Source organism: Hippoglossus hippoglossus, chromosome 3, assembly GCF_009819705.1.
Source record: "Hippoglossus hippoglossus isolate fHipHip1 chromosome 3, fHipHip1.pri, whole genome shotgun sequence".
NCBI classification, from domain to species: domain Eukaryota; kingdom Metazoa; phylum Chordata; class Actinopteri; order Pleuronectiformes; family Pleuronectidae; genus Hippoglossus; species Hippoglossus hippoglossus.
Genome location: NC_047153.1, coordinates 3,853,967 through 3,881,697, shown reverse-complemented (window position 1 = coordinate 3,881,697; position 27,731 = coordinate 3,853,967). Strand labels below are relative to the sequence as shown.

The 27,731-nt window shown below is 42.7% G+C and overlaps 1 protein-coding gene across 1 annotated transcript in view; it reads right to left on the bottom strand.

Annotated features, from left to right (window-relative positions):
- Window positions 1-27,731, bottom strand: part of LOC117758418 (protein kinase C-binding protein NELL1-like) — a 208,801-nt gene that overhangs the window by 13,316 nt on the left and 167,754 nt on the right. The window contains exons 15-16 of the mRNA XM_034580078.1: window positions 11,359-11,454; window positions 1,413-1,553 (exon numbers count right to left, since the gene is read on the bottom strand). Coding sequence (XP_034435969.1) covers window positions 1,413-1,553; window positions 11,359-11,454 — 237 coding nt within the window. The remainder of the gene's footprint in view (window positions 1-1,412; window positions 1,554-11,358; window positions 11,455-27,731) is intronic.

The window sequence follows — 27,731 nt, the reverse complement described above, 5'->3', positions numbered from 1 at the left end:
AATCAAGTTCAATAAATATAAGCTTCATGTGTGAAACCTTCATCAGGACATTGTCTCTGACTTCAGTGAATTCAATCAGGAGCCAAAGCGGTCGCAGCCGTCAGGATGACAAGTGGAACAACGGCAGCTCTTTTCAAAGAGCTCAAATCAGATCAAACAAGGCTCATCAGACTATTTAAAACGGGTCCATTTGGCAAGTGCCAGACGCGGTTGAAGTCGATTCCAGCTTTTCACAGCCTCCTGAAACTTTTATCTGACAGCAGCAGAACAAATGTCTGGCTGTGGGAGTGACAGTCGCTGCAGCTACGACGGAATAAACGCCGCTGAAACTGAGTTCTTTCTTTCAGAAGAGGAAGAAAAATCAGAGCAGTGGAAAACATGGTCTGTTTAAAACTTGGTTCCGTGAATCTGTTAATGTGTAATAGCACATTAACAGATTCACGCAGTAGCACATAAAAGAAATTGCCCCCAATAGGTAAAAAATTATGGAAATTTAATATCTGTTGGAAATGATATATGCAGTCCACAGGTGCATCTAAAAATGTTCATCAGTATTTCTCGTCAGTTATTTAAAAAGTGAACATTTAATAAATCTCATTAAACGTAAACCAAATTGTTTTTAAGAGTTTTTTAAGTTGGACATTTCTGTATTGTAAAAACCTTTTTTAGATTTTTGATATTTTGGTGGTGGATTTTTGCAATTTAAAACAAATAAAGGCTTGAACAATTTTACTTCACGTGTAATGAATCTAGAATATATGAAAGAACATAAGAAAGAACTTTTCCACGATATAGAAAAGTGTTGAAGTGCACCTGATGGGCAGTTAGTTTTTAATTGGTTATTTGATGCTGTAATTACATAAAAACATGATTGATTCAGCTGCTCGTTAATGTAGAAACTCTGGTTCTACATCATGTCACCAGAACCAGATACTAGAGCCTGAATCCAGTGTATTTTTATACTAAGTCTCTCTTTCTTATCCATTCAAACGGGAGCAGCGATAAGTTAATACTTGATTTTACACTCAGGCCTTTAACTGTAAACTCCTGTTCTATACATCATCAACACTTCTGACATAAGAAACACACAAGCTGGTTGTGTCTCTGTTCATCTCCTTCACTGTGCGTCTGTTTTTGTGTGTTACGGAGAAGACGCTCGAACACACGAATGCACCCGTCGCAGTCCACATACTAGACTCTCTAACAGTATAAATGGGGAAAATGGAGGTGATGGAGTGATCACAGAGGAGACCCTGAAAAGAGAAGTGAAGAAGGAGTGAGGGAATGACAGCTTTCTCAATTCCTGAGTAATTGGACGGAGAGGGAGAAAGAGAGGGAGGAGGAGACGAGTGCAGAGCAGCTCGGAGGCTTGAGGCAGCGTGAAGGATGTGTTCAGTTCGGTGTATGCTCACCAATGCAGGAGCTTCCATCAAGCAGGTAGGAGCCATTGTCATGGAAACCACTTCTGCATTCACAGTGGTACCAGCCGGGCAGGTTGACACAGCGGGAGTGGTTGTGGCACTCAATCAGGCGCTCTGCACACTCATCGATATCTGAGTACACAAAACAGCAGCATCAGTATCAGTCGGCATTATTCATTTTCTCTTTTCCTAGGAACGGAAAATCAACCTGAAACTTTCAGCTCGGTTGTGTGATTCGGTATTTTTCTTTCCTCCTTTGATCTGAGCTAGTCGCCGCGGCGGACTTCGAGCCAATCGGAGCAAACCCGCCGCCACAACAGCAGAGGGGGGGTCGGCGAGCACGTCGGCCACAGCGGGGGGGGGATCAAAGCGTTTTTATAAATCACACCATTTGGCAGCGCAGTCGTTTCCCGTGTGCACGTCCCCGTTTCTGACTCCCGCTCATTCTACCATTTTTTTTTTTGCTAAGCTCGCTTTGTCTCAGGCGTGTGGTGCACATGCACACGTGCATGGGCCCAGAGGTGCTGGGTCTTTGCTCGCTCCAATCTCTCTCATCCATTATGTATGGTGCGAGCTCTGCATCTCTCTCTCTCTCTCTCATCTGCAGCTCCCTCACACCTGGGTGCGAGACCTGAACCACACACAACACACACAACACACACACAGACACAACACACACACCTCCTCCTCTGAAGGTTGAAGCGTGACCTTCAGTCTTACCTCCAGTCACCTGTGCACCACATGCAAACCGCAGCAAACAGGGGGAGGAGGTGCGGCCCTGCTAATTAACCGACACGTGTGCACGTCTGTGCTGCCGAGGGAGAAGAGATCTCACATCTCGAAGCAAATAATCAGGAGAAAGTGCAGCAGACGTTTACAGCTTGATCAGCAGGCGTTTTCTACTTTATGTTCCATTAGTGGGTTTCCACGGGCGGAAATTAAAGCTTTAAACTCACTGCAGTTCTCCACCGTATAAAATATTTCTATTTATAGAGCAGATGCTGTGAGAGCAATTCCATTTTGCCATCAAAGCAACAACAACAACACAAACCGGGCTTCTGATCTTACACACGTGTGTGTGCTGCTCCAGCTCAGGTACAACCTGACCTCACCTGTTACGAGCACACACACACACACACACTGACACACACACACACACACACACATTTATCTGTGTCCAGATAAGAGGGAGACTCGGGTCGAGCCGTTTAGCAGTGTGTGTTGTGGCCGTGCCGTCGGACTGGTGCACTGTGGGTAATAAGACGCGGCAGCTGCTGGGAGGGCCGTCCTCCGTCAGTCTCTACAGATTAAAGGTGACTGGTGGCTGAGAGCCGCTAACCCCTTCAACAAAAGAGCACCGCTGTGTGGGTGCACAAGGCCAAGGGCTCGTTCTTTTAACCATCTCAGTGCATCATCTATAGTGCATGGAGCGAGTGCACGCGGGGGCGGGGCCAAATCCACTTCTGCTGGTTGAACGGAGGGAGAAAGAAAAGGTTGTAGAGGCAGATGCATGGTAGGAAAGTGTTGTATTACAGTCTCCTAAAGGGATCACGGCCGTGTGATGGGTGCAGCAGGTGATAAAAACCAATCTGAGTGTCATCTTCCCTTTGAAAGCCGGGGGTGGAGAGATGGAACATTTCTCTGCAGAGGAAGCAGAGCTGTGCAAATACCTACGTGTCATTGTCACGTGTGAATTTGATAATTTATTACATAATATTATTGGTGTTTTAACCTTTTGTGAAAAACTTTGTGCTTTAGTTAAGAAAAGTGCTAAACAAATAAATAATATGACAATGCACCCAATATTGAAAAAGTGCAGCCCTGACCTCAGATTATTTGTTGGTTAATAATTTTCCACTGCTTCAATGACTGATCACACAAAGTGAGATTGGGTTTAAAAGTGATTTGGTTTTGTTTGGCTGTAAAAAGTAAGACAAATTTCGATACATGAATGTTTTCATCCTGCACCAGTGACAAGGACGTGATCCCAACCACTGACACTGCCGATCCCATTCACAACACACGACCAAACCAGTTTGGTCCCAGTGAGGAATCATTGTGTCTCTTAAAAAAACTAATAGATGAGATTTTGAGAATGTTTTTGTACTTTGTCCTTCATGTCGTACTTCGTCAAGTACTGAGGCACAAACCCAGACACATTATAATATTAAAGTATAACAATTAAATAACAGACGGCTCTTGGTCCCTTTGGAAACTGCAAAGAGAAATAAATGAGACTCGTATCTGATCAATTCAAACAGTATATGGAATTCACTTTGTGGCTCTTATGATGCAATTATGAGGAGCAATGAGCAGAAATTGAAAACGACGACTATATGTTCTAATGGATTCATTTAACAGTTCATGCAAAGCTCTGGAAATTTGTTTCACAAACAGCGGGACACAGCTCAGAGTCTTCATTTCGCCCGGCGACAGGACGCAGCAGTTATCAGTTACTGTAACCGCCAGCGGCTCTGATGCACGGCACCGTGCGACCACTCATCACCTTATCGAGCGTGCGGCCGCGGTAACGAACCTACAGCACGTCGTCCGTCTGCCGCTCGTCTCGCTGCGGCTGCAAGGATTCGTTTATCAGCTTTCACAGCTGCAGGTAATGTGCAATGTTTAGTGAAAATTAGGATCACGGCGCTTTGATTTAATCAGGAAGAAGAAACGTTTCGTTTGTCGATGTCCATTGTACTTCAATGTTTAAAATGTTCTGAACCTCTGTGATGCTTCAGCAAACACAAACATATGAATATGTTTATGTTGAAAAGGAATGATTTTAAACATGCGACACGTAAAACAACAGGCCACAGCGCTGCCTTCTTCAGAGCTATAAGGTATTTTTTGAGTTTTATTCTCATTTTCTCAGATTCTTTTGTCTGTGAAAATAAGATCAACACCACGTGGTTCTCTGCCTGTTTCCTGTTTCCTCTCTCTCTGTGTTTGACTGCTGACTATGAAATTAAAGCCCCTACTTTCCGCTTGAAGGGCGAGCGTGAGGGCGATCACCAGCCGTGACATGCGGGGCTGCTAATGTTTATCACCTTGTGGATCTGACCAAGTGTGGAAGGCGTCTGTCTGTCTGTCTGTGGACGAGCGTCACCACCGTGCAGGATACGATCACCGAACTTCTAACACAGTAACAGAAGTGTGTAGTTGACAGTTGATCAGGACATTTAGTAATGTCTTTGCAAAATATGTCGTACAGGGAACTTGATGATGCTGTGACTTCTCTACTGTTTCTCATTTATAGTGGAGCAAAGTTTCAAACTTGGACGGTGCAGCAAAGTTCATGTGAAAGCATCCTCCAGTCTCTCTCCTTCTTAAAGACTGCGGCTGATAAACGGCGTGATTCCGGTGCCTGGTTAGATCCATTGCAAAGTGATGCTGTGACTGACCAGTTAATATGAAAGCATCGTCCACCGCACACACTCTAAAGTTTCACTCTCTCTCCTTCTTAAAGACTGCGGCTGATAAACGGCCTGATTCCGGTGCCTTAATGTTGAACTCTACAGCAAAGCACCACTTAATTTCCCCCCTTTTTTATTTTGTAAAGAATTCAGCCACCACAGCGATTTCCATTCAACTTAAATGAGCTCTTCATGAAACCTTAATGCTGGCGTGACATTTGAAGCCGTAATGTCCCTGAAACCAGCAGGAAGTTTAACCGAGGACTGAAGGGACATCGGCAGGGACGATAACGACCAGCTTCACTGAAGTTTATCTTAACTTGTCCTTTTACCGTTTGTCCCCCAACAGCTACGAGTCCTAGGTGGAGCTGAGTGTGACTGAACTGCATCATTGAGACGATCGCTGCAGATGTTTTACATCAGTATTACAGCGGAGACAATTTGTTTAAAAGTAGAAAAACCTTTCCACCTGTATTCCACCTCTATTTCATCATCCTTCTTTCATTCAACGCTCATTGAAGCTCAGCGACCTTGTCTGTACCTCATTGTTCCATTTGGCGCCCACACACACACACACACACACACACACACACACACACACACACACACACACACACACACACACACAGTTTTGTTTTTCATCAGTGAACTCATTAGCTTCCATATTAGCAACTTTATGTGGCACAGAGCTTTTATAAAATGACGGTGTTGGAATGAGCGAAACACGAAAGGGAACAATAAAACTGCGCCTACAGATGCATCGTTATTCTGATGTTCTCTGTGCATAACAGTTAATTCTTCTTTGTGCATTACAAGAGTCTTAAAGTCTGATTTCTACAGATTCTGCTCGTTTTTATTTGCTTTATCAATTCCAAGAAACAGGAGCAAGATCCGAACTAAGTTAATGTTGTCGTCCTTGCAGATGACGCGTGTCTGACGTTGGCGAGATGTCAGTTGGGCTTTAATCTGTGGTATTTCATTCCCACTGTCACTATCATTATGTTCTTGTGGGCGTAGAGTTAAGCCGTTTACCTGTGATAATTCCTGGGGAGATCAAGCAGGTGTTCTTGCCAACTCCAGGAGTACAAGCTGTGAGTTTTTGTACACAGGAGGGTACAAACGTTACGGTATTACTACCAGCATCATCAGCTTCAGGCGCAGTACTCCACACTGGTTCCAATGCGCCAAATCATCGTCATTTCATCTCGGAAACCAGTACAGCTTCTGGTTGAATGTCGTCTTAACTTCCTGTGAAGGGTTTGAAAGTCCCAACTGTCCAAAAAGAATAAAGTGAACCATGGTTCAGTTTGATCCAGACTGAGACCACCTCGTCTAGTGGAACTAAATTAGTGTGAAGGCCCTTTTCACACCTGTTACTTTAATATGTCCGGACCAAAGGTTGGTGTGAAAGTGTCCTACAGCTACGTCACCAGCTCACCTCGGCTAGAAGTTTAGTTTTTAGGTCAATTCTTCTTCTCTTTTTTGTCTCTTATGCTGTTGTAACATGGTCTTTTTTTCATCACAGGATGAATAAAGTCTAAACTCGTCTTAATTGGTTCATTCATTATCCAAACTGGAAACGGTTCATCCACTGGGGAGCATGTACGTGCTGTAAAACTCTTACAGAAGTCATTAGGGTTGGAATATATCCATCAAACCTGGCGGTGACACTTGAGGTCACGACTACAACAATTAAGCGTCTCCTCGTCCGAAGCAAGAAAGTTCAGTTCAAATTAAACGGCAATTAGTGGACGTGAGACCTGCGATAATTCACAGCTGCACAGAAATACCTGAACCCACCGGGACGCTGCTGTTAGTGGAGAGCTCATGTTATTTAAAACACCATCGCTCACCCACCTAGTGAGACCTTTTTATTTAGACGCAATAAAAGCTCATTTCATTCACACACACACAGTCAATAATTCCTGTTGCTCAATGGTCGTATAAAGCCGTTTGTTAACTGGTGTGTGTGTGTGTGTGTGTGTGTGCGTGTGTGTGTGTGTGTGTGTGTGTGCAAGTGGGTGTTTGTGTGTGTGAACAGCCATTCATCCTCTCCGTCTGTGGCAGTGAAGTGGATATGTGACCTTCCTGCGGTATGAGGTACAATACGAGCACACACACTCACGCACACACACACACACACACACACACACACGTACACTCACATACACACACACACTCCATCAATCTTTGTTACAGCCACAGGAAGGAAAGCAGCCAGACATCATTTTCACAATTCTCTCTGTCTCCCTCCATTACGGTGCAAAACGAAAAAAAAAGTACAGCTTCTGCTCCGGCTTCACTTCCCGAGGATTCTTCACCATCGGGACACGTGGAGACTCTGCGACGGGCTCGGACTTCTGAAAGATCTGCGACTTTTTTTTAGCTTAGTAAGGAAAAAGGAGGATTAATCCACACGCAGTTGGAATATTCCTCTCTAAGCTCTCCGGAGAATCCTCTGGTCCGCTGAGCTTTAATTACACTTATCTCGGCTCTGCCTGAAACAACGTCACGGCACACGTCTCACGGTGCGTTTACAGTAATGCGTCATCGGACGGGAGCAGTGACCGGGGGTTTGTTTGTTGCTGACAGTGTGTGTGAAGCGTAAAAAAAATGAACAGGCGGCGTCGACTAAAGGAGGCGATACAGTGACCACAGAGCACAGCCGAGCACTAATGAGGAGAAATCAGACACCAGCTCTCACTTTCATTTTACTTCTTGTCAGGTTTGATTTGGACATTGTTCATTTTCATTTGCCTGTCTCTTCGCAGGATTACGCAAAAAGTACAGAACTGATTTTCTCGCAACGTGGTGGAAGGCGGGGGGGGGCCATGAAAAATAAAGTTTCTTTAAAATTGGGAGATTTGGTGTTTTCATGATTTACTCAAGAAAACTAAAATGACACAGTCGAATGCAGACTTCTACCAACGTCCCCTTTATGCAACTACATTTATAATCACTAGATGTTTATTTGGATCAAACTACACACGTTCATATATCAGTGACATAAACATGCTTGATTTTTTACAACAAGATCCGTGAATTATTCTCTGAGAAATCAACAAACATGTGGAAAAAACACCTTTTTGCAATGTTCAAAGACAGTGGGAAGAAAAACCTGGATCTGCAGCCGTAACAACTGTAGACACAAATAGTGACGAGCTTCAGACGACACTCATAGACACCTACATTACTATACATCGGCTACTGTGGAAAAGAATCGTCTATCGGACTAAATCCTTTTCAGAAATCAAATCACATGAACCCACCAGAGAAAGACTGGATCAACGTGAGAGAAGACGAGTGGATCAGCTGTGTTTCTTTTTATTTTAGATGCTGTTAGATGCTGTTAACCTCCCACTGAGCTGAGGAGAGGGAGTGATGTGTTGATATTGGAGGGCAGAGCCGCAGGGAGGCGGATGGAAGTGAAGACAGGAGACAGAGACACATTTACGCGAGAGACAGACAGCGAGGGAGACAGATCCGCTCAGGTAGAGACAGGAAACACAACTTAATTTAAAACACGGGGCCCTCGAGTCTTGAAGAGGATCTCCAGCATGTCGACACTATTTCACCTCCATAACATCATCATAACACACTGTACATGGTTTCTATTACGAGGGTATTAATTTCAAAATGTAGGGCAGCTTTAGATGTTGCATGACTGGAGTCAAATAAAAAACTATGGCAACTCTTGAGGGTGTTTGTAATGTTTGTTCTATTGAATATATTACTCAGCTTTATTCAGAGATAATCCCAAAAGGTAGAGGAGCACTCGTTCTTAAATATCTTTCATGATTACCAATCTTCTGTAGTTTCTGTGAATGAGATCCTCAGATGTTGACATGGATTCAGACAGGTGATCTCACACTGTATCACATCTGTAACACCCTGAGGCAGCAGCCAGAGGAACACAGGGGGGAGGAGCCTCGTTAGTGGGACGAGGTGTTCCTCCATATTTTGGTTTCCTATGAGGAGATGAGCTGCTGCTTTCTTCACCTCCTCCCCCTTCCTCACTTCCAACACGTTTTCTCCTTTTACATAATCACTTCCTCCTCTCGCCCTCCTCTCGCCCTCCTCTCCGAAGAGCTTCAAAGAGAAGCGACATAATCACTTTGCGGATGAAGTCATTTTTTCAGACCCATCTCGCATTTTGTTAGTCATCGGAATCTAAATCACGAGCACGACTGTGGAAATCGGTGCCGAGCCGCGGTGGCGAAAATATTACCGTTGGATATAAATTCTATCTGCAGAAAGCAGCACTGAGGGTTTCGCACGTCACGTTAATTAATTGATAGACATGTGACGGGAGGTTAATTAGCCCCTGGTTGATTGCCAGCTTTAATGAAACGTGTTACACAGCGATTGCAACTGATTAACTCTCAAACCTGAGAGTATTTCAGAATTAAGCAAAAAAATTCTTATTAACACGACAAGTTCAGAAAGTGTACGATTTAACAACGGAGGGGCGCAGATGAGTCTTCCTGTTGTCTAACATTTGAGGAATGAAAGTATGCTTCTTCTTATTAATTAACTGATGACTTTTAACTTATGATAACTGATCATCAGATGGAAATAGCTTTGCATTCCTCTGAATGCTGCGACAGAGGCAAACAAGTTGGGCTGTATGTGTAAAAATTTACATTTCAAAACAACTTCATCTTGACAGCTAGAAGAAAAAAAAAAGTGTGACAATATGAAGCATCATTTTAAAGTGTTTCATTAATCATACAATATTTTTTTAACATAATTTATCATTTTAATGTGTTTTGTTCTACCATTTTCATGTAAAACATTAAAACTGAGCTGCATTGTATGCCATAAGAACAAATAATTATCAATATTACTCTTTATCAAGCAGTATATACGTTTCTACCTATTTAAGATGTGCGATATGAAGTTTTAAGCTGGGTCAAGATTACATTTGCATAATTTAACTTTGCCTATTTTGCAAAGTTAAATTATAGTTTGAATCTATCATAGCTAAGAGGTTATTTTCTGTCTATGGTGTAGAAGACAAAGTGCTTCGCTCAGGACGGCTTTGCTTGCTTGCATCCTCCATTTTTGCAGCAGAACACCGTTAGCAGCTTACTGGACTGGCAATAGGTCGAGGTGATCGTGAGCGCCCCCTGCTGAATCACGAGGCAAACTACTTCAGATGATCTGCTGCACTTCTAAACTGGTTGTTTTTTTTTCATTTGAAAAGGTCGTTACAGTTCGAATATGAAGTTTTGTCCCCGACGTTCAAATGGATTTTGAATTTAGAATAAAAAGTGACGTCCTGAATTGGTAGGGAAACGTTTTGTTAAATCGTTGAAGAAGTTATCATAGACACACACGCACACACACACACACACACACACACACACACACACACACACACACACACTAAACACACTCTCTATCTTCTCCTCCCATACTACATTCACTAGCGTGTTATCCTCAGACAACACCGACTCGTGATGAAGAAAGGAAACGTATCACAGTGGAACTGCAGCCAAAACACACGTGTGCAATCTTCCTGCACTTTACACGCTAACAGAGGCTTTCAGGGCGGAGAGCAGCAGCCGGGTGTCGCCACTGTCGTGTCTACATGTGGAGCTCATGTCACCGGTAATGTGCACATGTAAGTTCTCTCATATCTAAGTGGGAGCTGTGGCAACACGCTGCGAACGGCCGACCTGCGAGAGCTGGTTGATCACTTCTGCAAAAAAAACGAGGCCACAGAGACAGGAGGTTTAATAACAGTGGAGAGAGGAGAGAAACAAGGGATGAAAAGATGTGATGAACGAGCAGAAAAAGAGACGAGGAGCGGAGGAAAAAGGTAGAAGCAGGGGTAAGTGCCGAGAGTAGAAAAGGGAAAGGAGAGGAGAAGAAGATGAATGGAGGAGGAGAGAGGAGGAAAAGCACAAAAGAGTGGAGGAAGGTGGGGAAGAAACTGAAAGAGGAGAGAAGAGAGGGAGAGAGAAAGGGGGATATGGAGGGAAAATAGAGGAAGAGACGAGGGGAAGGAGGGAGGAGGGAGGAGGAGGCGAGTAGAGAAGAATTAGCTGTCGTTTTCTACAGCTCTCCTGGGATCCTCAATTGCTGCAGTGTCCAATTTAAACACAGGGCTTTAGAGATGGAGTGTGTGTGTGTGTGTGTGTGTGTGTGTGTGTGTGTGTGTGTGTGTGTGTGTGTGTGTGTGTGTGTGTGTGTGTGTGTGTGCGTAAGAGATAGTGTAAGTTGGAGAGAGGGAGAGAAAAGAAGGAGAGAATAACAAAGGGCAGCTACCAAGGCCTCATATCAACCTGATGAGAATTCCTGTGATGTCATTTCGGATACTCGGTGTGTGTGTGTGTGTCTGTGTGTGTGTGTGTGTGTGTGTGTGTGTGTGTGTGTGTGCATGTGTGTGTGCGTGTGTGTGCATGTGTGTGTGCGTGTGTGTGTGCTGTATATATACGAGGCTCCAGCTGTAATTACGAGCGACAGCCGAACATGCAGGACAAGGTACGAGGTCAAGTGAGGTCCGCAGGTCTTACCCGTCTCACAGCGGCGTCCTGTGAATCCCGAGGGACAGACGCACGTGTTGGGGGACACACAGATTCCTCCGCTCCTGCATCCCTCTTCACAGAAGGCTGCAAAAGAGAAAGAGAAAGAGACGTTCGCTTGGTTACGTTTATCTTCGTGTACCGAATGTCATGACAACGGCAGCAGCAGCAGCAGCAGCACAGATGCACGTCTTTGAATTCCCGCAGTTTGACGTTTCCCGAAAAGACATTACAAGCGACAAAGTGGTTCCCATGACTATGATTAAAAACCGTGGAATAGTTCTGTGAGGGAAAACTCTTGCTCTGTTTCGTCATTCACATGGGTTAATGAATGTGGTTTTATTAATGTGTGTGTGTGTGTGTGTGTCTGTGTGTGTGTGTGGGCCCAGGATGCCGAGAGAAATCCGACAAATTATTATCACAAGGCGTGAAATGGTCACATTGTGCATCTGAAAGAGGCCATTTTGTTACAGTTTTACGACCCGACTTCCCCTCGTACGGAGCTGAGAGCTGTAACCCGTCCTCCTTAAAATTCATTTTGGTTTATTGAAAGTGTCTCATGTGAAATCTGTCTTTCAGGCGCTTGTCATCCAGAGGACAGCGGCTCCGCGGGGCCGTAAAAGGATCCGAGAGACGGAGATAAAAAAAAAGTCAGGGTGGGTAAAAGTGTCTTGAGGGGACGCAGGCAATAATGCTGCCTGCTTTTTCTTTTTTCTTTTTTTTAGAAGTTGCGCAAATAAATATCTTTAGAGGAGAAACATAGACGAGGTGACGCAACAGTGAAACATACTTTTATGACATTCTCTGTTGCCTGGATACAAGAGATGCACTGTCATCAGGCTACTGTGTCTAAATCGTTCACTGTATATTCCACTATATAGTCAATATGCCATTTTGAGGTGCTGTGTGAATATGTAACGTGCATTGTGAAAATTAGTGAGCAACCGTGCAATAGATACCATCATGCATTGCGCTCGCGGCATTGACAGGAAGAAAAAATGGCGAGGCGACGAGAGGAGACGAGAGGAGAATGTCTCGGCCGTCTCTCTTTCTGATGATTCTGCTTCTTATTTAGAAGATCTAAACTATCGTGAGGGTGAAGACACACAGGTTCATATTGTCACAGAAATATTTTTATAGCGTACGTCCCTCATAGTTCTGATTGTGTAGTTTATTTTGTTGAAGGACTGCACAACACAAATCTGTGATTTAGGAGGAAAGCTGCTTAACTCAGCACAAACAAGTTCATTTCTACATTTAAACGTGACTTTAAGTATTAATACTAAGTATGAAATGAATATTTATATTTTCTTACAACAGACCACAGACTGTACCTTTAAAAAGATGGACGACAACGTCTACTCTTTCTCCAACTATCCAGAAATTAAGCCAAAATGTTTTGCACATTTTTATCAAAGCATGAAATAACCAATTGAAATCAAACATGATCAGAAACACAGGTGTTCATATTTGTTTGTAAGTAAAGTTCAATTCTGGACAGTTGAAGGAAATAGAGATGTATTGTCCATCTTTATTTATCGTCCATGGTTTGACGAAACCCTGAGAAGTTGCATACACACACAGAGAACTTCACTTGGAACACTATATGGAAATACTGGGTCTCCCTTAAATCTCCAAATAGTCTAATTTCTTCGTTGCATGAATTCCGTGAGATGTCGAAACTTTCCCTTGAGATTCGGCTCCACGTTGACATTTCTGCACTTTTCCTCGCTGCACGTTCATGCTGCAAATCTCCAAATCCCCGCGGTGCTCTATTGGATTCAGACGGTGACCGGGAGAGACCTCTGAAGTTCACCGAACTCTTCGTCGTGTTCATGAAAACCAGTTTCCAGGCGACTTTTGCCTTTGAATTATGACGCATTACGAAGCTGGAAGTAGCCATTAGAAGATCGTAAATTGTGGCCATAAAGGGATGCAACAATACTCGGGCTGCGGCATTCAAACAGTGATTTGTTGGTAGTGAAGAGCCCAAAAATGTGCCAGGAAAACATTCTCCGCACCATTACACCCCCGTCTCCGCCACCATCAAAGTCACCGAGATCACATTTTACCTCATTCACAAGTCTGATGTGAAGCTCCTGACCTGTAGCTGCATGATTTTACGCCACATAACTGGCTTATTGGATGATTGCATGAATAAGCAGGTGTGTGTGTTCCTAGTGTTGGACGAATTTACATCAGCGTTATACAGGCGTGTTATTATTCTTTAGCTATACTGAGAGGGAACATTCATTCTGTGCCCCACCACTAGGGGTCACTTGTGTGGATAAACACAGCACTAAAAGTCTCAAGTATATAAAGAAAGGTCAAACCTGGATGAAAGGGAGAAATAATCCAATTTAATCTAATCTTAGACAAACTTGCTCCACCACAAGTCAAAAACTTGTATTAATGACATTGAATTACACACTCCACCTGCAGGGGGAGCCCAAGTGTAGCCGAGAGCGAAATGTAGCATTGAGTCGCTTCAGATGTGGTCAGAAGATCTGTTTTGTTAACGAGCACGTGGGCGAGCGCGCGCGTGTGCGACTGCCTCACTGCCGGTTTCCTGGAAGCAGACTAGTCGTGAAAATGCCAGTGATTTGTTCTGAGGGTGCGATGCATCAACGCGGCTGAGACGAAGGAGGAGGCGCAGGTTGAGGAGGACCGGAGGAGGAATGTCGAGGAGGAGCGAAGAGTCGGCGAGAAAAAGTAGTTACTCAGTGCTTAAAGCGAAGAAGAGGATTAAACCAGAAAAAGAGGGCAGACTTAATTGAGCAAGTTCATTAAAGAGAAATTACTTTCTTATTTCTGAGCTTAATTAATGACATGATTTGAAAGATGAGCCTTAATGGGCTGAAAAAAATCTATTTATAGTCACATACATGAGAGTGTGAGTGTAATATATGTGAGTGTGTGTGTGTGTGTGTGTGTGTGTGGTGTGTGTGTGTGTGTGTGTGTGTGTGTGTGTGTGAGTTTAATGTATGTGCAGCCGCTCGTCTCCCCTTCGCTTTATGAATCCAAAGAACCATCATTTATCTGAGTGAATTATCACTCTGGTGTTTGGAGGAAAAGAAAAAAGTGCTAAACACACAATCGGATGCATCAGTGCAATAAATAAAAGCAGAGTCCGACGCCAGAAGCTATTAGAGCTATTAATTTGACTGGCTCCACTATTTAAGAAGTTCTATCAGGCGCTCATTAGGAGCCCGATTGCCTCTGTACTAATAAACCTCACATTTAAAAATTAATTACACTTATATTGACTCAATCTATCTCCGGCCCTAATTATCATTTCACCACCATCAGCATAATGCCGCCTGCCTGTCGCGCTAATGACTTCCAGAGAGGATGGGGATCCACTGGGAGTGGGCGTGGAAATGTTTTGTGAAAACCCACATTTTTTCGGTCAAAGCGGCTGGTTAACCGTTTCCTGGGTTAGGGGACAACGGACAGTTCCGGGTTCCGAGGCAGATATTTACACCGGTGGCCGGGTTTCCCCCGAACACTGTAAGACTATAAGAGACAAAAAAACATGCTGAGATTCGTGTAAATCTCCTGAGAGAAAAGAAAACTGCAATAACCTCAAATATAGGACTTTTCGTCCACAGGAAAAGACATTGTTTGAGAAAAGAGAGAGCGCCAGTGTAACTATGGTCTTTTACACAGTGATACATTATGGATTACTTGCAGCCGTGTGTTGCTATCGTTGCCGATTCCATTTATAGTTAGTCTTTCAAAACTAATCAGGCTTTATTCTACAGGAGTTTTTGAATGTTTAAGATGTTCTTTCTGTCCCAATTCCTCTTCCTTGGCCCTGACCCTAGATATGAAGTGAGTGTCCTCCTCCAAATGGAGCCACAAGGGAGAGGGCTACAAAATCTTCCCAGAGGAGGTGGGACACCACTCGCGACGTCATCAGCAGCCAACCAACGTTATTACAGTGACGATATCAACCAAATAATCACGCGAGAGGATCTAGAGTTAAAGAGGAATCAAATCCCAACACAAACCCTACAGAGAGTCGGTCGAGTAGTTTCTCTTCTCCTGTGGCAACGCTGGTCGCAGCCCTCTTTCTGACACTGTAAAGGTCATGTGCATTCATTAAAACCACAGAACCCTGGAGCCGAGCCACCACTACTGCACAAAGAGCTGGTCACCTGTTCATTCAAAGGTTATATTGAACATGTCCTGTTGTCCACGTGGGAACAAATACTTCCTCGGGCGCTTCAGAAGACACACGACATGTGCGAGGCTGATGAGGTGAACGGTTCTCGATATATGCGACAGACAAAGAAAGACTAGATAATAACGTAGACCATCACATGTTCGTTTCAAGCTGAATTGATATGTCTCCATCCCAGTGTCCTTCAGGGTAGGATATAACCTGAATTATCATTTTGCATGTGAACATTTTGCCTTGAGAAGCCGCTTTGACTCGTGCAATGCGACTAAACAATCAGGGCCAACCACTGTAACATCGGAAGAGTGCAGCGATAAATGTGATCATGTCTGATTATTAAACATCTGATGCTTTCAGTGTGCGGTGAAGTAGTGAATGGTGTCATTAAGTCGTGTGCTTGAAAGCGCGTCGCTGGATATTCGGTGGATGTTCTGTACATCTTGTTTTTCTGTGTTTTCAAAGACGACCTTGTTGTTTTGCTTTTCCCTTCTCGAATAACATTATAAAGAGAATACAAATGTAAAGCTGCTGTTGAACAACCTCAGCTGAGAACATCCTGTACTGGTATTTCACAGCCTATACTGTCCTCCACAAGATGAGGTAACGCTGACTTGTTTTCTGTTGCACCGGCCTCCCCTGTTCGTTTTTCCTACGTGATGTTTACCATTGATGCCACAGATCTCTATCTTAATTATCTCTAACTCCATTTTAATATCACAAGTGAGCATCGCAACAGAACTTCAGCTCCTCCCTTCATCATCTGTCTCCTCTGTGGCCCCTCCCTCCATATTACATTTCCCGGACCCCTGCAGCAGCGGGAAAATAGCCCGAGCTGAAGCCGTGAGGAAGACGAAGGTCTGTCCTCCTTCACTTCAGTCCCTGTGACCTCCAGCTCAGCTCTCTCACTGCTTAACTGAGCCTGTTGCTGACTCCAGACTTCTTGAGACATGCTTATAAGTATAGATTTGCTATTTGAGTTTCCCATTACGGGCCTAGATTGCTTTCCAGTGGATGGTGAGAGCGGAATCATTCCACTCTGGGCCGTGGCTAAGAGCCACATTCACGGTCGTTGGGCGTCCAAGGAGCCATCCCAGAATTAATATTGGCAATATCACAGAGCAAGACAATGGATAGTCCACTCATTCAAGTGGAGGGGGGAAAAAGAGCTTTGCAATTCTATGATAGAATAGAAACGAGCTAATAATTAGCCTCCTGTGGAGAATAGCACTGCTCGGTAACACGCTGCATTACGACTGTCAGCCCCCTGATAATGATCTCATCTCAAACTAGCTCAGCTTTAAATCTGAATTTCACAATATTTTTAGTCTTGACCAAAGCATCGACTACACACAATGTAAAAAACTGCCGCTACTAGCAGCAATTTGTGCTTCGCATGTGACAGCACAAGCTTTAGATTCAAGTCCCAGTGGTGAGCATCCATTTCTGTGAAAGATAAATTCCCGGCCGTGCGGAGACGCCGAGACAGTCAGGAGAGTCTTTGAGGATTCGGGAGACGTCCTGAGAACATCAGTAATGAACCACTGGGCTTTTCAAACACAGGCGGGGATTAATCTCCAAAGGAAAAACAGATGCTTTCCACTGTGAGTCAAAAGCAAGGCTGAAAGATAAGAGGCACAAACTGGGGCTGGGTCACTCATTGTGACAAACCTGCAGAGAGTTACCATGCAGCTCCGAGCGGGAGAGTCTCTTGATGCAGCTTTTGAAACAGAAACTCTACACATCAGTATATATATATATATATATATATCTTTTTATATTTCTGTTTCTGCTAATATATTCATCCCGGGAACTTTAGAGACAATCTCTTGCTTCAAGTCTAATTTTGTTTGGTCTTAACTTCACATCTACAACATAAACCAAATACCCCAGATGATGCTGCCATCTGAGTCTGCACAGCATCGATCAGTGGGTGGAGCCTCTGTGGCGAAGTCCCATCGATATAAGGGCTCAAATAATTGCGTGTCAGACATTTTAACCCGTTTCCTATAACTATGGAACACCAAAATTGCCATGTGGTGATTGATGTGTGAACTAAAATGACAGAAACAATCTTGTAATTGAGAAAAATGTGTGTGTTTTAGTTTTAATTTGGTCCACATCCCATCTACTAATAAACAGTATTAGTATTCTACAGTGCTCAATCTAGTTTCTCCATGATTACATGAACTAAGTAAATAAACCATAAATTGTGACGGTATTTCTCATTATTATATTTATCTCAGCAGGTGGCGACCAAAACAGAGTAATTACTGCTTTTACATTCATTGTCTGGTCAGATGCGGATAATTCTGAATAAGTGACAACGTAAAACTATTGTCTATGAAAAGATGAACCATAACAACATTCCACCGTGTTGTGTTTTCTTTCTGCTGTTTTGCTGCAGAGAAAAAGAAATGATTGCATCTTTTGAACACAAGCAGGACGTCCAACAGATGCAGGTGTCAGGAGGAGGAGGGAGAGAATAGACGAATAAACCAGATTGCACATTGTTCCTGAACACACCACAGACACCAGTAGATCTAATGGAATAACAGAGGGGGCGTCCATGTTTCTTCTTCATCTCTTTGTCCTGACCAACCTGACCTCTCTCTTCCTCCCTCTGCAGTGCATCTGTCTAACATCTGCACAGCCTCCCTGGTAATGAATGCACGACAGCAGCCTTAAATGCAGCGGTGGAAGTCTTGCTTGCACAGAAGACCAGAATCTCAGTGAGTAGGAGAGAGTGAGAGCCAAATCCCTTCTACTCGTACAAATCAGCCTCACTTGTAATGCATCAGAGTGGAGGCAGTTCACCCTTGGCTGTACTCTCTGCTCGGCATTTACTGAACATCACAGATAATGGCCGCACTTACAAGACAATAAGGACTCGAGCCAGGCGGTGGGCTTGGATTAAAGATGCATTAAGGAGGGTTTTTATTGCCATAATGTATCTGCAGAGGGTGGAAAGGGTGGTTGATCGATACTGCTGACACGGCGGTTCGTGCCACCAGGTGGTTTCCGAGGTTTTCTTGCTGTGGAATGCGGCTCCGCAACTTTCACACTGTTTAAGAATGAGCTAAAACTTAGAAAAACTAATTACAGGAGTGTGTATAGTGATATACAAGGAACTCTTTCTCCTATATGATGTTTTTTCTTCTGTAAACTGTCACCTGGTTGCACGTGGAGTTTGTTTCACTGAACACAGCATGTGGTGTTCTTGGGAATAGAATCTGTTTGCCCCCCATTACACTTTAATCAGTTTGCTATATAGGAGGTACAAGAAAAGAATAATGAATCATTTATGACTTTACATTGATGATACATTCAGTAATGAGTCTTCTGACCAGAACAAAGTATATGAATCATTTGTCCCCTCTGGTGTCAACGCCGTTTCCTGAAATCGTGTCCAAAGTGGAAGACAACGACAAACACATAATAACAACTATAACAATAATTATCTGTCTATAATAATGTATGTGGCTCGGGTATCTCGAGAATCATTTATCTTATCAGCTTCACATTTGACATGTCGGGCGCTTCTGGAAACACTGATATGTTCAATATGAATATAAATAAACAGGCGGCCAGCGCTCTGCAGCAGCTTCACCACAGGCCGAGCAATGAAAACAAATAAGTCATCAAATCATCGAATTTGAAAGGAACCTTTTAGAGAAATAAAAGTCAAGTAAAAGCTGGAAAATCTGTCTGATAAAAGTGTTTCTTAAGAAGGGACTTATTGAAATGATTTGAGTCAGACGACTTGATTTTCTCAAAATCTTTCCACAGCCTCAGAATTTGACTGCAAATTGTTCCCTTTAGTTTTCAGCCGGTTGTCTGGGACAGATTGGCCTCATACAAGTAATCAGTCGATTTTTTTAAATCAGCTGCAGCTGAGTTCTGTACAATTTGGGTTCACCGAATAGTTTTAAAAGAGTCGGACTTTGACGATTGCTTTACTTTATAACCCGACTTTCTCCTCTTTGCTGTCGTGGCCGCTGGAGGTCATCGAGCAATAGAACTGAGCTACGAGCTGGAACAAGGCACAGGCGACATATGAGGGTTGTTTTGTTTTTCAGAGGGCCAGTCTCTTCAGTGTGGTTTTTGTGATTCCTGTCAGTGTGAACTTTAAACCTGCCAGTGAACTACACAGACCATAATTCACTGCGCCTGTAGCCAGAGTGTGTGCAGAGACAGCCTTTTGAAATGTCGCCTCCATCACCCGACGGCAGCAGAAGACTGAGCTAACGCTGAGGCGCCATCACTTTATGTTCGTCTGCGAGATTGAAAAACACGAGCGAACTGATGAGCACATTTCTTTTTTTTCCTGTGCCACATTTCCTAGATGTAGAACAGCTGTCAATATTTAAATGGCCCTCTGAGATTCTCGCTCTCACTTTAAAAGCAGCTTTCTTTCTCCCTCTCTCGCCATTACTTTACATTTTAGGCCGCAAAAAAAAACCCTTTTTTCTTGAGTTATCTGTTACCGCACAGCCTCGATTAATGCCACTTTGAAATCAGAAGATCGCTGTCGGGAGAGTTAGACTGATCTCTTAAAAGCATGTTCCCGTAATCCTAATCCGGAGTCGCACTTTTATAAATATCCACGAGTACGACGCCGTCTCTAAAGGCCCGCTAATGCTTTATCTTACACTCCCCTGCCCGGCTTCATACGCACGATCCTGCGGTTCATGTTCTCGCACCGACGAAACTCAACAAGCGTGTCGTGAACTTTAGACTTCAAGTGACGGAGGTGACGGATTATAGCTCAACTGACGGAGAAGACACGGGTGAAAAGAGAACAAGCAAAGGGAAGGAATCATTTAACGGACGGGAATTAAACCTTGAGTGGTAATCCCACATTGAACCTATCGTCATAAAGGTCTCAAATTAGGGACACGGAAATAAATGTAGGTCATAAGAGCAACGCCTGTTCCCTCGTGGCTCTGACTTAATGAATGAAAGGTTATCGATGCTGTACGTGCTCAGAATCCCAAAACGAGACAGAAAAAATAACAAGACAAATACGATCACCTGAAAAACACAGACACACGTACAAAACATATATTTATAAACTAGTATAGTACTCAGTTCATATACCTTTACAACGATATATATTTATATAGATATCAGTCCCCTAAATATGTCTGATTATTTCAATCAAAGTACTTGAACAATGTTAAAGAAAGTCTGCATCTGCAACCGAATGTATTGCGTTCTTTCTCGGCCCTTTTCCCATCCTTCAACAAAGTTTTCATAGAAATCCGTCCAGTAGCTTTTTCGTAATCCTGCTGACAATCAAACAAAACAACTAACAGACTAAAATAGCCTGTAATAGAGCACGTACCTCCGCCGAGGCCCAAGAGTCCAGTTAAAATCCACTCAAGATGCAGCAGATTTCACACACTCATAAAATATCAGGCCACTAAATATGCCACTTTTTTCTGAATGAACATCCAACTCTCTGGGAAAACGTTAAAATATCCAAAAAATGCCCTGGATCCGACCATTTTTCTTTCTTAACTCACGTCTTATCTTTCCACCAATTTTTGTGGAAATCCATTCAGACACTTTTAGCATCATCCTGCCAACAAACAAGGGATCAAAGGGAAATGGGTTCGAAACACAAGCTTCTTTGCGGAGGTGACACAAGTGAGGTTTTATCGAACAGTCAATGACCAGCATCTTTTCCCAAACTCGATTAAATCTTATGAAGTCATAAGCACAGAGGTGACGGGTCTGAAAACATGTCTGTGAAAAATTTAGAAAACATCTATGTAAACAACAATCTTCGTTGAGGTTTAGGTTTTAATTGGCCTTTTAATTGAATAATGTTTGTTTTGTGTAATTACAGTCAAAGACAGGAGAGTTTTTTTTCTCAGTTCCGTGTCTCAGACTGTTGCTCCTGCTCGGTTTCACCGTCACCTCCTGTTTCCAGGACGCAGCGAACATCATGAGCTGTTATGGTGAGAAAGTTCCCTCAGCACCCGGCGAGCAGCAAACAGCCGACACCCACGGTGAGACGTCACCTGCTGAACTGAACATCGGGAGGATTCCAACCGTTAACGAGCGTGAAAGAGAGAAACACATTCGAAAAGGGGGAGTGAAAGTTCCCAGGTAACATACGGACGTGGGTCACTTCAGGCAATGATGCAGAATGTTAACGTTGTTTTAACTTGAGATTTCTGATATTTAGTCTTTTTTTTATTGTATTTGTATTGTTGTTTTGTATTTATAAATTCTAGACACACACCAAAATACCAATAAGTAATTGACAAAGGTATAAAACTTAATTATCAATAGGTTATATTTTTATATTGGTGTCAATAAACTTATTTATAATGTACTGGCTGAAATCCATACATAAATTCAGATTCTTTGAGATGACAAGGAAATCCAAAGTTTTACTTATTTCTCTCTCTCTCTCTCTCTCTCTCTCTCTCTCTCTCTCTCTCTCTCTCTCTCTCTCTCTCTCTCTCTCTCTCTCTCTCTCTCTCTGTGTGTTTATAGATTTATGCACAATTAAAGTTTTGGATATGTAAATTAACAAAAAGGCAGGATGCTGTGAATAAATATGAAGAAAATGTCCCTGAGGTAAAATCATCTTTTTTGTGTTTTTTTTTTGGTACTTATATATATATATATATATATATATATATATATATATATAAAAAATGCTAAATCTCATCTGAATGAAATAAATAAATTCACCTCATTGCCTCTTTTCAACTGAGCCAGTGTGTGGTAAACATTAACCGTGCTGTTCACGGCCACGTCGGGGTGATTTTATCTGTTTTCATCTGTCGAGGAGTTGTGGTGTTATGGTCCTATCAAAGCAGAGAGGGGGGTGGAGGGGGGTGGGGTGGGGGGGTGGGGGCAGGGGGCAGGGACGCCCTTGGCAGCTGATGTGAGGAGCTTTCATAACACAGGGCAGAGCAGGACGAATGATTCCCGCTATCTGAATCCATTACCCCGACACAAACAGGTAGGCAGCTGACAGAGCCGCTTTCTCCCACCGCTGCCGTTTCACTGATAAGATGAGGTTTGCCGCTGAGAGATGGGCTGCGGCGGCGGCGGCGGCGGCGGCTGCGGCGGCGGCGGTGGAATAACCCGTGACCCACCCATGCAGCTGGAATCAGGAGGAGGGATGTGCATCACATCAAGGATCCGCGATGGGAATTAGATATCAGGAGGGAGATTGTGTTTAAAAGACGTCACTGTTTTTGCTTGAAGGTGTTTTTTTTATTTCCATTCCAGTCAGGGTTTGCCACTTTTAGCTACGAGGAAAAAAAACTCAGGATTCTTATCTACATTCCTCCACAGCATCTGTGAAATAAAGACGTGGAGCAAAATACTGTCTCTCCATTCAGATACAGGTGAGATCTCTGCCTCCACCCAAAAATACAAAGGACATAAATGAAATCATTTTAGAAGCGATGTGTCTTTGCACAATCAACGTCCCCAACTTTGGACAATCAATCACTGTCATGGTGAATATAAAAGAGTATATTTCATTTTTACTTGGGTATTATTCCAGTTGGGTTATTTGCACAGACACTTTCAGAGGGATTGTTAGAACAAGAAGAACGTTAATGAACAACAGCGATTTGTGTGTCTCCAAATTTCCTGCTTGGCAGAAAACATTGTACTAATTAGCTGAAGAAACCTGGATATCAGATTCTAATTAACAGACACGTGTACAAACATGAACACAAACACCTTGCACAACCACACACACACACACACATGCACACACACACACAGCCGATCCCATTATCTGCACTTGCGAGGATCATCTCTCTCTCTGTATCTTATCTGTATCTAAATCCTGGATCATATCCCGACGACGATGCCAGAAAAAAAAAAACACGACGATAAATATAACAACAACCTGTGAGTTAAGATCAATTTATAAAATGACACATGATCCATATCAGCTCGTTAGCGAAGGGATCATTGATCGATGTCACTCACATTGACGAGTCTCAGCCGCCTGTTTGGACAAATCGGATCAATATTGGACGTATCACACGTCAAAAAAACCAACAAATTCAAGTGTGAAGCTGATAAGACGAATGATTCTTGAGATATGAATTCCATAAACCGTCTGACAGAGATTTCTGGAATTAGATAGTTAGGGTTAGGGCAATATGAAATAAGTAGAATTAGCTATTAGCAGGTACGTTTTGCATTACACACCTTGATGTGCAGACAACAATCACTGGATTGATTTGATACTGAACAAAATAATATAATTCTTATGTAAGTTCTGCAGAGTTGTAAGGAGAAGCTTCCTTTGATCAATTCTAAATGGATTTTTGGATGATTGTTTGCAATGGATATAAGAGATTAATATATAATCAGTGAAGAACAAGTGTCTCACAATCCAGAAATACATAATTTATATATATGTGTCTATAGATTTAACTCTAATACGTTTCAAAGTCAAGTCCAATTCAAGTTCTTATTATTTGGGTCTTGAATCAAAATCAAGTCCGAGTTTTAAGTCTCAACTCACCTCTGTCAACTTGTTTTGTTTTAATGTTTGTTCGTCGTCTCTACTCTAATTTATATTATTAATATTCTTCTTCTTATTATTAATGTTACTTATAAAAGACTGTGTAAAATAACTTACTGTTTATCGAAGCCAAAGGGCTGCCTTACAAATATATAAATACATGAATTATAAAGAAATATGAATTTGATAATCTAACCTCTAAGTAAAAGTTCTATGACATTTAAGTTATAAATACTTACTTATGATTTACCTGTTTAAAGTAAACAAACTTAAGTTTCAAGGTGTTTTCCTATAGTCGAGTATATCCTCTGCCCATCTATCCATTATTTGTGTGTGTGTGTGTGTGTGTGTGTGTGTGTGTGTGTGTGTGTGTGTGTGTGTGTGTGTGTGTGTGTGTGTGTGTGTGTGTGTGTGTGTGTGTGTGTGTGTGTGTGTGTGTGTGTGTGTGTGTGTGTGAAGCCTGCAGCCTGCCATAACTCAGTCAGGGGCCACAGATCTGAACTAACAGGTTTTGGAGCCCGCAGCCTCTGGGCTTTGTGCTTTCAGAATCTCAGTCGAAACCTCGTCTGTGTTTGGAAACCTGCTTCTCTTCCATCGCAGCTGTGAACTTAATGTTATAAGAGCAGGTTGCCGATGTAGTTTAACTCATGTGAGAGCAACACAACACCCCCCCCCCCCCCCCCCAGCTGACTACAGGGGAAGGGAGGAGGCATTAAACTCAGATGAACTAATGTGCATCATTTTGTTTCTGTTGAAGGAAACAAACAAATAAAGCAGTTTTTACTTCACTTTATTAACTTTAACAGTAGAAGCGACTGATTAATTTGAAAATGTGGAGAAGAAACTAATGAATCAGCACGATTTCCCTTTCCAGTTGTTGATAAGTGCATCGGTATTTAGTGTAGAGCGCGATAAGATACAAACCACCTTGATCGCCGCCTGGTGGCTGGCTGCAGGACATGCCAACAAACCCTGCCTCCTCCATGTTAGCGGATGGGACGTGAACCAGACTAAAAATCGAAGGTTCTGCTAACCAATAATAAATAAATGGTTATGATCTTATATGTGACTAACTCATACTTTAAATATTCAGAAAATATAAAAAAAGAAAAATAACACTGAGCCGAAGTGCGTAACTTTGGGTTGAACACTTTGGGAGCTGAGGTCAAATTATCTCAAGTACTTTGGATAATTTCTAAGTGATGATTTCTTACCAATGAATAAATACTTGAAATACTTACACAGAAAATATAATTATTAAACTGTCATTCTTTCCAGATAATACCAACTTTTAAAAATTTGTTTCTGTGTTGGTGCAGGGAAATTAAATCAAATCATGAAAACCAAACACTCAATCGTGTTTTTTATAACTGTTATGTGATGAATATTTTAAAGTCACCACGAAGGACACGATCCCACGAAGACACAAACATCTGGTGTCGTGTTTCAATGGAGAGACACCGAGGTATTCGACAGAAAGTTCAACTTCTTGTCAAACAAGAAATAAAACAAGAAGACTCCTTTAATTAACTGATGCAAATCTCTTTCTTTGGCTCTTTTTATTTCTGAAGCCGTTTTCAAATCCTCCTCTGACTCCGTGGAGAAGGCCATTACAGATAATGTGTTCCCACAAGACTCTTATCACAGGCTTAGTGGTAAAACCAACATGAAAGTGCTTTAATTGGCAGTTAGTCTAATGGTCACTAACTGCGGGCTTCCAGCCACGTTCAAGGGGAAGAAAAAGAGGTTTGAATGTTTGGAAATTCAATGTTTCTACAAAAGACTTCACACATTTTGACTTTTCCCCGACTTCAGACCTCTAGAAATGTTCAAAGGATGAAATGCGAGGAAGAAAAATCCCTCCCTCTCCGCACACCTCTGCACTTAGGCCGTAAAACAAAGAATTACAAATAGCTTCGATTAAAGGTGGGACTACGTGAACAAAGGCTGGGAACCTCTGATGAATGGTACTAAACACACACATCCACGCTTCCCTGCTGTTTTCCATGTGCTCTGTTCTTTGCTTGGGTGCATATGCAAACATTTGACACTTCACTGTGCCCACACAGCTCCTCTTATCTCACATTCACCTTCATGCTATTGGGGGGGGGAGACAGCAAAAGTAAAAGCACTGATAAAACACTGACACGCTGCATTTCCAGATCCAAACCAGGCACAATGCGGAGGATAAGAGTTGATTTAACTAAACCAGAGTGTTCTGCCGGGCCTCAGTGGACTCTGCTGGTCCCTCTTGAGAAGCTGTCAGACTATTGAACCACACGCAGGAGGTGCACACACACTCCCACCGCTTCCTCACATTCTCTCCCCCAAAGACTCCGGAAACCCGCCTGCACCATTATCAGCAGTGGCAGCTGCTCCGGAGCCGGTGCCGGGTCTGCGGAGGAAGGTGTAAGTCTCAAATACAAGTCAAATGTCTGACAGAGTTTAGACTTCACAAGATGCACAGGAAGTAGGGAAGGTCTCCAGAATTTCACTTTGATGAGTTTGTCCTTTAAAGCTGTTTTTGTGGGGGGGTTTTTTTACATGTAGTCGCGGAGACTGCTTCCTTCAGCTGCTCGGGCCTGATAACTTCTTCAAGGACGATTAAAGTTTTGATTTTACAACTCAATTTCTACCTTAAATCAAAGAGTGCGGAGAAGAAATCCGACAGGACGAGAAACAAATAATAAGAAAGTAAACATTGTGATTTTCCAGCGGCTAAAGCTCCTTTAAGTTGTCTCGTCCATACTTCACATCTGCATACGACACGTCAGGCGGCAAGTGTGACACACAAACAAACTGGCGGACCAATCACAAAAGAGCGGGTTCAGCCGGCCAATCGGAGCAGACTGGACTTCAGCAGGAGGACGGGGACTTAAAGAGACAGGAGCTAAAATCCAAGTGTTTCGGACTGAAGCTGAAACGAGGACGGAATCGGGAAAGTTATTTTTTTATGTGAACCTTTTTAAGTAATAAGACAATATGGGAAATTATGAATCTGTAAGTACGCAACGTATTAGCTACACGACGCCATCTTGAGTTGATAAAGAGCTTAACTGAGTAAATGACCTTTGTCCTTTAGTCCGTATCTCAATTCTACTGCTCGGATTAGCTATGTTATTAATCTTTTTATATACGTACTGTTAATAAATCCAAGTATTACTCTTGCAGCAAAAGTAATGGAGTATTACTATGTTATTATCATGTCCGTGCCACGTCACCTGTACCTCAATGAGGAGCGTCTCCTTCTCGTCAGTGATACTGAAGTGTATCACTGACACTGAAGAGGAACAATCAGCACAGACATGATGGAATGAGGACAACACAGGAGTGGATCTGATGGAGCTGAACACAACAGAGGATTTTTCTCTTTGCTTCACAGCAGCTTCATCTAACAGCGGGACACAGACTAAAAATAATTGCCTCAAATGATAATTGCTACAAAACCTTCACAAAACAAGTAGCGTCCCCCCTCCTCCTTTTTCTTTCTTTCCCTCTTTCTCAATTTTTTTTTTCTACATTTTGCAATTAATCATAGCTTCAGATACTGTGGTTTTCACCCAATTAAATGTTGTAAAACACTGTGCCCTGTAGCACAGAACAACACAGAAGACAAAAAAAAAAAAAAACGCTAAATGCGCTTCTCCTATCAAGAAGGGATGAAGG